General features: G+C 39.6%; 5 protein-coding genes and 1 pseudogene across 5 annotated transcripts; 2 read left to right on the top strand and 4 right to left on the bottom strand.

Annotated features, from left to right (window-relative positions):
- The window catches only part of LOC136283488 (uncharacterized), a 4,308-nt pseudogene extending 4,299 nt beyond the window's left edge, over positions 1-9 (bottom strand).
- Positions 10-653: 644 nt separating this feature from the next.
- On the top strand, positions 654-4,952 carry LOC136277983 (uncharacterized). Its single transcript, XM_066161179.1, has 2 exons — positions 654-947; positions 2,299-4,952. The coding sequence occupies exons 1-2, from the start codon at positions 695-697 to the stop codon at positions 4,074-4,076; spliced, it is 2,031 nt and encodes a 676-aa protein (XP_066017276.1). The 5' UTR covers positions 654-694; the 3' UTR covers positions 4,077-4,952.
- A 335-nt stretch (positions 4,953-5,287) lies between these two features.
- On the bottom strand, positions 5,288-5,653 carry LOC131781659 (histone H2B-like). Its single transcript, XM_059098373.2, has one exon. It carries the CDS (start codon positions 5,651-5,653, stop codon positions 5,288-5,290), a length of 366 nt encoding a protein of 121 aa, XP_058954356.1.
- Positions 5,654-6,005: 352 nt separating this feature from the next.
- LOC131781692 (histone H2A) lies at positions 6,006-6,386 on the top strand. The gene has a single exon (XM_059098408.2). The coding sequence runs from the start codon at positions 6,006-6,008 to the stop codon at positions 6,384-6,386; it is 381 nt and encodes a 126-aa protein (XP_058954391.1).
- Positions 6,387-6,542: 156 nt separating this feature from the next.
- LOC136277090 (cyclic GMP-AMP synthase-like receptor 1) lies at positions 6,543-7,974 on the bottom strand. The gene has a single exon (XM_066158756.1). It carries the CDS (start codon positions 7,925-7,927, stop codon positions 6,737-6,739), a length of 1,191 nt encoding a protein of 396 aa, XP_066014853.1. The 5' UTR covers positions 7,928-7,974; the 3' UTR covers positions 6,543-6,736.
- Positions 7,975-9,297: 1,323 nt separating this feature from the next.
- LOC131781668 (uncharacterized) lies at positions 9,298-12,005 on the bottom strand. The gene is made up of 3 exons (XM_059098390.2): positions 11,789-12,005; positions 10,562-10,789; positions 9,298-10,098 (listed from the first exon to the last, which is right to left on the bottom strand). Exons 1-3 carry the CDS (start codon positions 11,990-11,992, stop codon positions 9,838-9,840), a joined length of 693 nt encoding a protein of 230 aa, XP_058954373.2. The 5' UTR covers positions 11,993-12,005; the 3' UTR covers positions 9,298-9,837.
- Positions 12,006-12,078: the final 73 nt, after the last annotated feature.

Here is a 12,078-nt window from a genome sequence, read left to right on the forward strand (position 1 = left end):
TACAGTCATCTTGTTCAAACTGAACCGCATGAAGATTTTATTAATAGCTTTCTTTTCGATGTTACATATAAACAAGGGTCTTTCTGAGAACTATTTTTACAGCGAATGAAAAGCACTCCTTTAATAGTGCGTAGTATCTGTTATGTTAACTCTTTAACTTCCAATATCTTGATTAAAATTCTCCTTACTGTCTGCAGTACCTTTCGTTTTATTTGGTTTTGAGAATTTGATGTTGGATCTAATGGAAAAATCCTTTAGTTAATATTCTATATTCTCAACACTTTTTTGCTACTTTATACTGTTAGGAGAAAATTATGTCTTGGTCACTCTTGGGATTGGAAAGGGTTAATGTCTAGAAGGCACGGTTTTACATTATCGAACAATCCTGGTTTATTGCCATCGAGGATCAAAGAGAACCTTCGCTCAGGTTTTCAAAGCGAGACTCGGAGTAACAATCCCTTTTCTTCAAGAACAGCTGCGTGAATTCTCGGCTTCAAACCATTTATATGGTTGGAGACTCGACAACCTTTTCAAGAAATTTAGTTTTCTTACTGTTTAATGTTTTGTTTGTTTGTTTTTTCGGCACAGGAAATATCAACGCTCAGTCTCCCCTCGTCAAGTTCTTTCCACGCGCCCCCCGCGGCGGGGGAAAACAAAAGGAAACACGTTTGACGATCTCGCTTTTGAAGAGGTCATGCGCGGTAAGAGACAAGCTCTTGGCGACGGACACTTTGACCAACTGGGAGTCTGGGTTCCTGAGTCTTCACCGAGTGAGGATTCATTGAAGGAGGAGCTGTACCATGGAGATGGAAGCTTTGGAAAGAGTTTATTGAAGGCCCAAGGATTATTTGCAAGAAAGCGAAGAGAAGGCAGCGAACAGGAAAAGATTGTAACAGTTGTTAGTAAAAGTGGCCGCTTCGGAAACGAAAAAACCTCTGATGTGAAAGGTATACATGCTTTTTTAGCTCTGATCCATAGACGCCGCCAATAATTTATATGAGGGAATTTCAGTTATTGGATAGGACTTACTTACATGCCACGCCTAAACGTTTATTAATTTGTTTTTCCTACTGGTCGAAGCAAACAACGGTACATTCATTCAGTCAGTGGAGGCATACAATATACAGTGAAAGCTTTGATCAGCAGACACTTGCGGGACCCATCCTGGTGTCAGCTTGAAAATAGGGTCTGCTTAGTGCTGATTTCATTGTTGTTAATATTGTGAGACTTTTTTAACATTTATTTCTTGCTCGGCTTAGTTATAACTCTGACAGGTTTCATAAGACCAGTCAGGGTTAGAACCCAGCTGAGAAGGAGTACTTTGAACGGAAAAACGTGTCCATCCTCTCTCGGTATGTTGTTCTTCGGAAGCTACAGCAAAATCTTTTTTGAACATGTGTAAAATTATAGATAACGAACTACCTTGGTAGTCACTTTTATCTACAGCGACATGTTCTTCATTTGCGAATATGATGTGCGACAATTGCGTTCCACTGAGAATAACCTTCCTAGCAAGTATAAGCTTAGTCTTACCTAGCCAGAGTTTTTTCTATCTAAAACCTCTTTTTGCTGATTGAGGTCAATTCGCAAAAACGAAAACTTGCAAATTTTCCATGTTACAAGGTGACTTGTTTCACCACCCTCTGGTGTTTGTAAGCTTTCCTTTTACGCCAGGTGCAACCAAGCACTTTGATATTGCATTCTGATTCGCTATTTGAGTGCTAAAACACTTGAATTTTCTTTTGTTTTTTTACCACCAACCTGTCACATTTTCTCTCTGCGTCAGTGTTACCATAGTTTTCCGGAAGGTTTATTTAATTTGCATTGTTACTTGGAAGGGTCGGTCAAACCGCTGCTTGTTTATGTGAACTTTTTATTCGGCAAAGGCAAGCTAATTTATTTTTGCAATTTTTAATGGTAGTGTACTTCTAAGTCTACTTGCTTTGCGCAGTTTGTGGAATATCACTCGAGGGAAACGGTGTCGTCCTTTTTCCTTCTGTTTACCTCGATAAACGTTCATTGTTAGCACGCGCATTCTCTTCTCGAATTGTCACAAATGTGTTGAAGATAAGGATTGCGGTCGCGATTGTAAGCTTTTTAGCAAATAACTGCTACTAAGTTTCTTTTACTTCAAATACACCACGTAGGCGATTGGCTTTGATCTCAAAGATGTGTTAATGCGATTTACTTCGCAGTTTCAGTGTCAAAGCAGCAAATTTATTTCGCCTGTTTTCATTAACCTGCTGTGCACCGTTTCAGGCAAGTTTTCATTTTTTTTTGTTTGTTTTTCCTCTGCAGACTTCTTCGACCTCATCAGCCGTGCTCAGGCAAACAGAATGGATGATCAGAGAGGCGAACTAAAGGGAAACTTAGAGTTGCCAGATTTTCTCAAAATTCCAGCCAGCAATAAGTCAGCTCAAGGAAATGAGAATTTCAAGGTACCTCATCCTCCTCACGCTTTCAGAACTTCAGAGAGGAACGTAACGAAGCCTGTCTTGAAGAAAACACTATCGACACCAATCGATCGTCCTGTAGAGAAAATGGATTTGATGCAAGAGCTAGCCGCAAAGTTATCAAAGAAAACGGAACCAACCAAGAAGAACCCATCGCCGAGAGTTGATCAGCAAACTGAACCGAACGAAATTCTTCTAGACTTCAATTTTAACTCAAGACCGCAACCGCAGCAGGCACAGAATTCCCAGTTAGCTGTTAACTCAGAGGAGAAACAAAAACGCACACCGAGACCCAGATCGTGTACAGATGCCAATGTGTACGCGATGGAGGCTACTCCGCACGGGATACGAGTTGAAACGAGCAATCGCCCGCAACCTGTCGCTGACGCGGAACCTCGGAAGAACGTTGCTCATGTTCACCCGTCAATACGGCCACAAGCATCGCAACCTGTCACTGTAAATAGCTTGCGTGGAATGCATTACGCTACAAATCCACGGCGCAATACTGTGGATCAAATTATGCATATTCCCTCTACAGGAAGCGTCAAACCGCAGGCAGTTGGAAGGGTTTCATCTAAATCCTCACAGAATATCAGAGACATATCACCTGCAATCTACGATGTGAGACCGGATCCGAATCACGAAGGGACATTGTTGAAAGGGTATGATAATTCGGTGAAATATTCAAGTAACCCCGTAGATATCCCTCAACGAAAACTTTTCTCGGCATACAGTTTGCCCGAGGTGAACTCCCAGAGAGCTGAGGTACATATTCCATCTGAAGGAGGCCCCCCTCCAGTTCCTCGGAGGACAGTTTCTAGTATGGACCGCCGACCCCGACCTAAACCTATTCACAACCCTAAGGAACTTTTAGCAGGACTTGAAAACACACCGGTGTCGTCGACTGAAAGAGTAGAATCACCACCGAACCCTGATAGTTCAAGAGTTGCAAGCCCTCCCCCTCCCCCTCCTACCCCACCCTCGGGCTCAATGTATGACCTTCAAATAGCCGATTTCTCTCCGCCTCCTTCGATTTGTGCTTCACCAGAGAAAACCTCTCGCTCGCCCGAGGATCGAGACACTAAAAGATCCTCGCTGATGTCAGACTCCCAAAATAACACTCCACCAACCAGAGCTAGCAGTGCAAGTTTTGCTGGGACCGTAGCGTATGTGGACATGCCAGGGAAAGATTCCCAGAGACCTTTGAACTACATTAAACAGCCGATCACGCCGAATGTTAGAGTAAGCAGTTTGAACTCGTCCAATTTGACAAATTTATCCCAACGCGTGTTAAGTGAGGACCGTCTGGATGCAACCACACAGGCGTCCACTCTAGGTTCTGTGACGCCAACTGTTTCGAACTTAAACAAAACGATCACGCCATCTTCGGTAAACGATAGGACTCTTGTCGAGGAATCACTATCAGAAAATGTGACTCCGCATGCGGGTCAAAGACCGTCAATGGAAAGTGCATCTAAACGGCTGATAACCAACTCGGGAAGCGTGCCAAGAAGTAAAAGCACAGATCAGGAGAAACGTAAAAATCGACAGGACAGCGATATTCCTAAGCTAGACCCTTACGTCACTTACGAAAAGGAAGACTTGCGAATAACATTCGTGTAAGAAATTCACCTGTAACTACTTATGAGGGAGAAAAGAGAGTTAAAGATATATTGTGACCTGAATAGTAAAGAGTTTACACCTTTTTTGCTGCATTTTAATATTTTCCTAGCGTTACTGATGACTTATTTGAGTTTATGAATTTTAATTGATGAGATTTTTATGGAACTTCTGACAATATGAATGAATATTAATTTAAGTGATCTTTAAGATATTGAGTTAAAGTCAGAGAATTTGGAATGGATGAATGGGATGAGTTAGGTCGGCGGCGTTTACACTGGAATACAGGCGAGCCTTAAGTGTAGCTAGCCTGAAGTGTGACGCTTCTCCTTGTGGAAAATGAAGATCCTTTTCTGAAGAGTAAATATTTCTTATTTATATTACTAAGAAATAGGCTTTTTATGTATTTTATTGGCTAGCGAGATGAATCTAATTTTGTTGTTCACGATGATGATGACGTGTTTATTTCCTTATTGAAAATCGAAGAACCACTTGTTTCCTATAACTTGCTGTTTTCGTTGCATGCGATGAAGTATGCAATGGCGTAAAGGTCATTATGGCGTCACGCATTCCACCTTTAAGTTTTGCGTGACAGCAAGAAAATGTCGCCCTCATGACTTTTGTAATAATCTTTATGGGAGCATATTTTTTTATATCTTTCCTTCAATACAACTTGTACCGTTCAATAATATGGAAGGTATTGTTTATTTTTTTCATGTTTTGGAGACTGAATTTTTTCAGAATGGTTATTTGCTTATTTATGAGGTTGTCAACACTACGTTTTTTGGTCATATTTACCTTTTAGTTTGAAAGGCAGCCAAAGTGTATAGTTTTGTACCAAAGAGGAATCAATTATGAAATACACTGATTGAAATTGTATCAACGTGGTCGGAAGAATCTTTTTGACAGTGGTATATTTAGTTGATAAAAATGGTAACCAATTTTTCATAGTTTTACTATGATGACGTACACTGAAAACTTGTGGTACACCAAATGATGCATTTCAAACAGGAATTCTTCAGTAATTTAAATTGTAACCAATTAAAAGTGATTGAATTTGTGAGCGATCATATTCCTGAAAGTTAGGTGATTTAGACTTTTAAAAGGAACCGCGCGTGGATTGCAGAAAGTATTATCACTCATTGGTCATGATCTTAATTTGCATTTGGTGGCTCTTAAAAGAGCCGTTTTGTGTGCTGCGGTCAAACAACACTTTACTTGCTGCTAGAGTACTTGGTGACCGCCTTTGTTCCCTCACTCACAGCGTGCTTAGCCAGCTCACCGGGCAACAGCAACCTAACCGCCGTTTGTATCTCACGAGAACCAATTGTGCTCTTCTTGTTGTAGTGGGCGAGGCGGGATGCTTCGCCGGCAATCCGCTCGAAAACATCATGAACGAAAGAGTTCATGATTCCCATAGCTTTACTGGAAATTCCTGTGTCGGGGTGGACTTGTTTGAGCACTTTGTAGATGTAAATGGAGTAGCTTTCTCTTCGCTTTTTGGTTCTCTTCTTCCGATCACCTGACGCTCTCTTTCCACTCATTTTCTTAGCCTTCTTTGCACCTGCTTTGGGAGGCATTCTCCTGATAATTAAGAATACTCGCCACAAACCTCAGGTAAGAATGATAACTTTAGTACATTCAACGAATTTGGCTATACACTCGGACAGAAATTTATAGCAAAAACCACAGGATCAAAAATTGCTGGGATCGAAATTGCTGATATTCGATTGGCTGGCCAAATATAAATTTGCCGCCCGAGGAAACAAATTATTTTGCTCTTTCATGATTGGCTGACCTGCAGATGCAATTACTTATCTTATTGGCGCATTTCGATCCATCTGCATTCATAAAGCATGGAAGAAATTTCCTTCAACTGCCTTTAGAGATCTGTAAGTTTGGAAAATTAAGCTAAGGGGTTTCTATTTTATTATGACGGGTCGAGGAAAGTCAGGTAAAAGCCGTAGCAAAGCCAAAAGTCGTTCATCTCGAGCTGGACTTCAATTTCCAGTTGGCAGAGTACACCGTCTTTTACGTAAAGGAAACTACTCGGAGCGAATCGGTGCGGGCGCTCCAGTTTACATGGCAGCCGTTCTCGAGTACTTGTCCGCTGAGATCCTTGAGCTTGCCGGCAACGCTGCACGGGACAACAAGAAGACCAGAATTATCCCAAGACATCTTCAGCTCGCCATCAGGAATGATGAAGAGCTGAACAAGCTCCTTGGTGGGGTCACTATTGCTCAAGGAGGTGTTCTCCCCAACATCCAAGCTGTTCTTCTTCCAAAGAAATCCGAAAAGAGAAGCAAGCAGTAAATTGCCTTCTGAGGAAAAACCAAACGGCTCTTTTAAGAGCCACCAAAATTTCAAAAGCAATGTCCAACAAACCAATCGGAAAATAATTTTTCCCCTTTATTTTCTACCCAAACAAAAATACATCAGAACACATTCCTTTTAGTACCCCACCTTTGTCTTGACAAACACTTGCACGATTCAAATACCCAGATTTCTGAACTAAACCATAACTAGCTACATATTTGCTAAGAATCACAACCAATCAGTAGGTGAAACTCAAAAGCCTTTCCGTCGCAGATTCAGAAAAATATTAGAATAACTTGACATATAAATACAAAAATAAGTCCTATTAAAAAAACATCCACGGTCATTTACAACCATCTGTTTTCTATTCGCAATAATTGGAAGACTCGATCTTTCTCCAGAAAGTTTTCTTGCCCTTTAACTTTTCCACATCTTTCTCTGATGAATTTAATCTTTCTACATAAGCCCTTCAGATCTTCATTGCTTATTTCAGTGAACAAGTTTAAAGACGGAATGAAGAAATGGGGACAATTCTTATCACGAGCGAACGACTCTAAAACCTCGACGAGACCATGAAAACGAGAAGGGAGTTTCTCTTCGGTCCACTGATCTACATCAGAAAATTTTGCGCATTCGTGCAACAAAACAGTCTGTAATAGGTATGGCTTAAGAAAATTGCAACCAAGTTTTTTGTAAACCAATGTTTTAAAGAGCTGAAAACTTTCCCATCTTTGAGGAAATCTTTTGAAATCGAGCTCAAATCTCTCTGCTTTGCAATACCAAATTCTCCAATGATACTCCACCGAGGTAGCTTTCGAAACCAGCTGAATCCCACAGTTAACTGTTTTCCGTTTAGAAGGCGAGTTTCTTTTGTGACCCAGTTTTTTTCCTTTTGAAGGATAAGTGTGAATCGGCAATAAACCTTCGCAATCAATAGCAGTTAACAAGTCAACAGTTAGTATCAAACCTCGGAAGTCAATCTCAACACGGACCTCATTGTCAGAAGAAATATTCCTGACCTCAATGCCACGGGTTGTTTTGTTATGGTATAGCTGCAAATATAACATGTCTGTAAGCAATATGGACAGAAGATTAGAAAATGCATTTCGTAACATTTTCGATGACAAATATTCCTGTCCGGAAGAAGATCTGCTGCATTCACTTTTCCATGTGTTGAGAGTGTGCGTGTTTTGGATCACCTCGACCAGCGTGACACCCGGAGAACATCCTTCTTGTTGCAAACGTATTTCGGCAGGGCGAAGGCTGTCTGGACTAAGGAAAAGAAGCAATTCATAATGGTTCCTCTCCTTTTCCGTGAAGAAACTTGACGCATCGACAGGTTGGAATGAAAACTTCGAGTCGTATTGTGCCACAGCGCTTAAGAGAATATTCACGACTGATTCCACTAATTCGAAGGGCGAATCCTTCGCAGTGTCTCCTTCTCCATTTTCAGCTTGCAACATTGGTACCACATGGTCTATCCAGCGCGGATTTGACTGTAATTTGTGAAAAAATGCTTTCCTAGTCGAGGTATCCATATCCTCCTTCGTTTCAACAATGATTTTTGCTTTTTACCTTACTGTGGTATCACAAAGATTCAGTTACGAAGCAGCACTGAAAAATACACCGCAAACTAATGTAATCAACTGTTTAAAAATTAACAGCGTTCTCATGAATACAGGGGAACCTTTGTTGTGGTTTTCAGGTCCACCGAATCGTAATATGGAAATTATTTAATGAATGTGCGAATTTCAAACTTAAATATATGCATTCTAGTTGCTCTCTTTTTCAAAATGTCGATCAGGCGTATTCATTTGTTTCGGCCATTTTAGCCCTTTCTCGGTTTTCAGTACCGACTGAAAATATGGATTATTCGCAGAAGGCAAAGTGAATACTTTTTAATAATCCCCGAGACGAATATTGGGGGATAAGTCAGCAATATTCACTGAGCCTGAGACAAAAAAATCGTTTAAGCTTATCATCCATAAGATTGTCTGCGCAATAGAATAAATTTTATTTTAATATTCCTTGCTTCTAATTTGAGACGCATCAGTAGTGCACGACCATAAAAAGAGACGTAAAACTTTTATTTACTGTTTACTTCCGCACTTTCGAATTATGTGGTAAATTCGTTTTTTAGTTGCAGCCATTTTGTACATACAAGAAGGACTGTGCATATTTTAATGTGACTATTTTGGTTACTCGAATTGAGATAGGCAACCAGTTTCCATTAGAATCTGACAGAATTGTAATTTAAGCGCTAAGCAGCCATTATGAAATTTAAACACTTCGCGTTAGGTGATTGTAGCGAGACTTCACACAATCCTCGACCAATCAGAGCGCGAGTATCTCTATAATCAGCTGAGAAACAATATGAAACCGCGATGACGGTTTTGTTTCAGTCAGACGTCCATTTGTCCTTACAGGTTTCGTAAAAAAGACGACTCAAAAAGGGCATTCACATTTCTAATTTTAATAACAGCCTTGTGGAAGCCCGTACCAAAAACTTTTCGTTACAAATTTTATATCACACCTTTGCTTGATCGATACTTTCACGATTTGGCGTTTTTTGGGAACCATTTAAACCCTAAAAGTTACCAGCATCTTAATTCTCCTAACAGTAATACTACTGAAATGTTCATAAAAATCACGAGAATGAAGAAAATGATCACCAACCTAGGATTCTTTAACTTGATAATCAAATTCTCCTTTTCGGTACCAAAGGAAAAATATAGAGAAGAGTATGGAGAATATGAATACTGATGTTGGGGTGTAGAGGGTTTAAAGGGGTATAAAAGAAATGTCTGCAGAGGTTTACAAAATCTTTCTGGAGGGTTCAGAGCCATCTTAAATGATCAAAAATTGATTATCTGAGCCATAAAAAATTTCATGACATGTAGACAAGCACTCTGATTTTAACACTTTAATTTTAAAGCTGTGAAAACTACAGGAAAATGATATTCCTTTTAAAAAGGAAAAAATTCTCCCCCATACTTAAGTATTTTCCTTATCCCATTACAGGCATTTTGTGGCCAAAGTGCTAATTCCTGACAATTTTACAGCACATGAAATGCTAGGAATCAACCTGCAACTGACTAGCTTCTCATTCAGAAGGAATCAAGATAGTCCATGTTGCTTCATGCTGGAAAAAACCAGCAATACACATGGTCCAAGCCTGTCAGGTCTTCTTTATTTCATGTTAAGATTTCATAGATGATGAGTGGTGGTAAGCTTTTGTACAAATTCAAGATATTAGCTGTTCACAAAGAAAAAAAAAATTACACATCTGACATAGAATTTCCCATCGCCAATGCCTTTTTACTGACTTTTTTCATAACCTTTGGCTTCCTTAACAAGCACAGAAGCAAGTCTATCCTTAGTTATCTGGGGTCCATTTCATTCAAAATTCCTCCTCATATCATAATTGCAATGTTATCACATGAGATTTCTATTTTTCTTTCTTTACCCTACCCATAGAATAAAACTCCTCATTTGGTCGCATGTTGGTTAAATGAGCCATTCTATTTGACAATGCAAACAGTCCAGCAATAGCACCAACATCCCAAGCATCTTCAGTGTTCAAGCCATGCTTTTCAAGAGCTGCTATATGTTCATCTTCTATTGTTTCTGATCTACAAACACGCATTGCAAACTGAATTATAGCCTTTTCTCTTTCTGTGAGGTCAGCACTGTGCCAGTTGGCTGTTATCTATAGAAACCACAAATAAAAAAATTAATCAAAATAAAAACAACTATTATTGACACTCCCAAAATAGTAGTGGACTCAATAGCAGTCTAAATGAAAACATTTGTTATAATAATTTATCAAAATTTATCAAATTTGTCAAATTTTTAACTCCAGATATTACAATTCTAGTGCTGTAATTAATTCACTCAACCAGCCTATCAGCTAAAATTTGGAGTCATCCCATGTGGAAATGCTTTGCCCCAACTGTTGCAGAGCTGAAAAAAGGCTCCAAATACTCCAATTTTCAATAAATTTTGATAAAGCAGTGCTGCATGCCAACTCAGCACTGCATGCTATTTACCATCTCATATCCATTATCCACTTGTGGAATAATTGTTAAGTACATATGTATGTACTAAATAATTTGCAATAAGATAAGCTATGGAATTCTTAAGAAAGCCCTTTAGGTATTAAGTGATTTTACCTGATCTCCTAGCAGAGGATTTTTTGAGTAGATTCTCAACAGGGCACCATGAGCCACAATACAATACATACAGCTGTTTGCTGAACTTGTTGCAACTACAATCATTTCTTTTTCTGCTTTGGTAAGGTTTCCTTCTTTTAGCATCAGAGCATCATAATACATAAAAAAAGCTCGGAATTCATCTGGTCGATGAGCAAGAACTTTGAAAACATTTGGTAAAAAACCACCCTAGAAAGTAAAGAAATGCAAAATGTACAGTTTCATTTCTGGTAACAGACATGCCTAAAGGAATAAGATAAATAACAGCTTGTTTTCTTCTCTATTTCTCAAACAGGTTTTAAGTTTAAGGTTAATACACTCTATAGTGCTAACCTTGTTTATTGACAGTGTCCAATCATTAGGGCGTAGGTTACTGGAGAAGTGATTTTGGAATCCAATAAAAATTCTTGGATCTGCCCCTTATGATTACCCTGCGACTAGAACTGCTTCTCAGGCTGCTGGAAATTGCCATAAACACAATTAACTTTGTCCTGTTTTACATATTATCATATTTTCTTCAACCCTTTACCCCCAAGAATAGTAATTCTCCTTACTGTCTGCCCTACATTTCCCACAACATGGCTTCTGAGAAATTATTGTTAGGTCAAAAATAATCCCCTTGTTGATGTTTTTCTCAACTCTTATAACCTACCTGCTTGATGGTGTATTGTTATTGTAAGGTGAAAGTAGTTCCAGGTCACCTCTTAGAGTGAATGAGTTAATCCGATTACTCCATGTATTAAGAATACATTTCCTTGGCCCTCATAGGTCGTTTACTTGGCCTCCCCTGTACTTTAGTTTTGTCAAGGTAGCCACACAAAGTCTTATGCAAAATGGAGCAGGTGTATGGAGGCTAAAAACTGTGACCTAAACCATAACCCTTCTATGACTTTCCAAACCTGCACTCACACCTATCTTCAAAAAACTCAATAATATAAACTTACATCTGCTCTTCTGGCCTTGTGGCCGTGAAGGTGGACAATTTTTGGAGCTGGATCAGACACCATCCACCACAATTTACTGTGTATTCTTCAAGAAAAATACCTATGACCCAAAGGTAATCTATTGTTTTAGTATCGTTTTCTTTTATCAAGGAGCACCCCGTGTTCTTCCGCCGGGTAAGGCTTAAATTTTTTGTAATAGCAATTTCACCTCTACACGATCTAGTGACCATGGTTATTCACCTACCTTCTCCTCTACCTCTTTCATTCTCTCCTGCATGTCTTCAGGCAATGTATCCATATTCGGAACAGGGAAGCGGCTGATCGGCTTCTCTTGGCTCATGTTCCTAATCCCCACTGCAGCGACAAATGTTTCAGCCAACGATTTCCCCTGAAACAAAGGAGGCGACTTTAAATACCTCAGACCTCTTCCTACCATGCGAAACGCCATTCTTTGGCTTGGCCCTCTGTTGTCCGTGTTACATGACAAAGGTTGTGAACTTTGGTTTGACCGCTGCATTTTCGGTTTGTGCCCAG

The sequence above is a fragment of the Pocillopora verrucosa genome, chromosome 1, assembly GCF_036669915.1.
Source record: "Pocillopora verrucosa isolate sample1 chromosome 1, ASM3666991v2, whole genome shotgun sequence".
In the NCBI taxonomy this organism is placed as follows: Eukaryota; Metazoa; Cnidaria; class Anthozoa; order Scleractinia; family Pocilloporidae; genus Pocillopora; species Pocillopora verrucosa.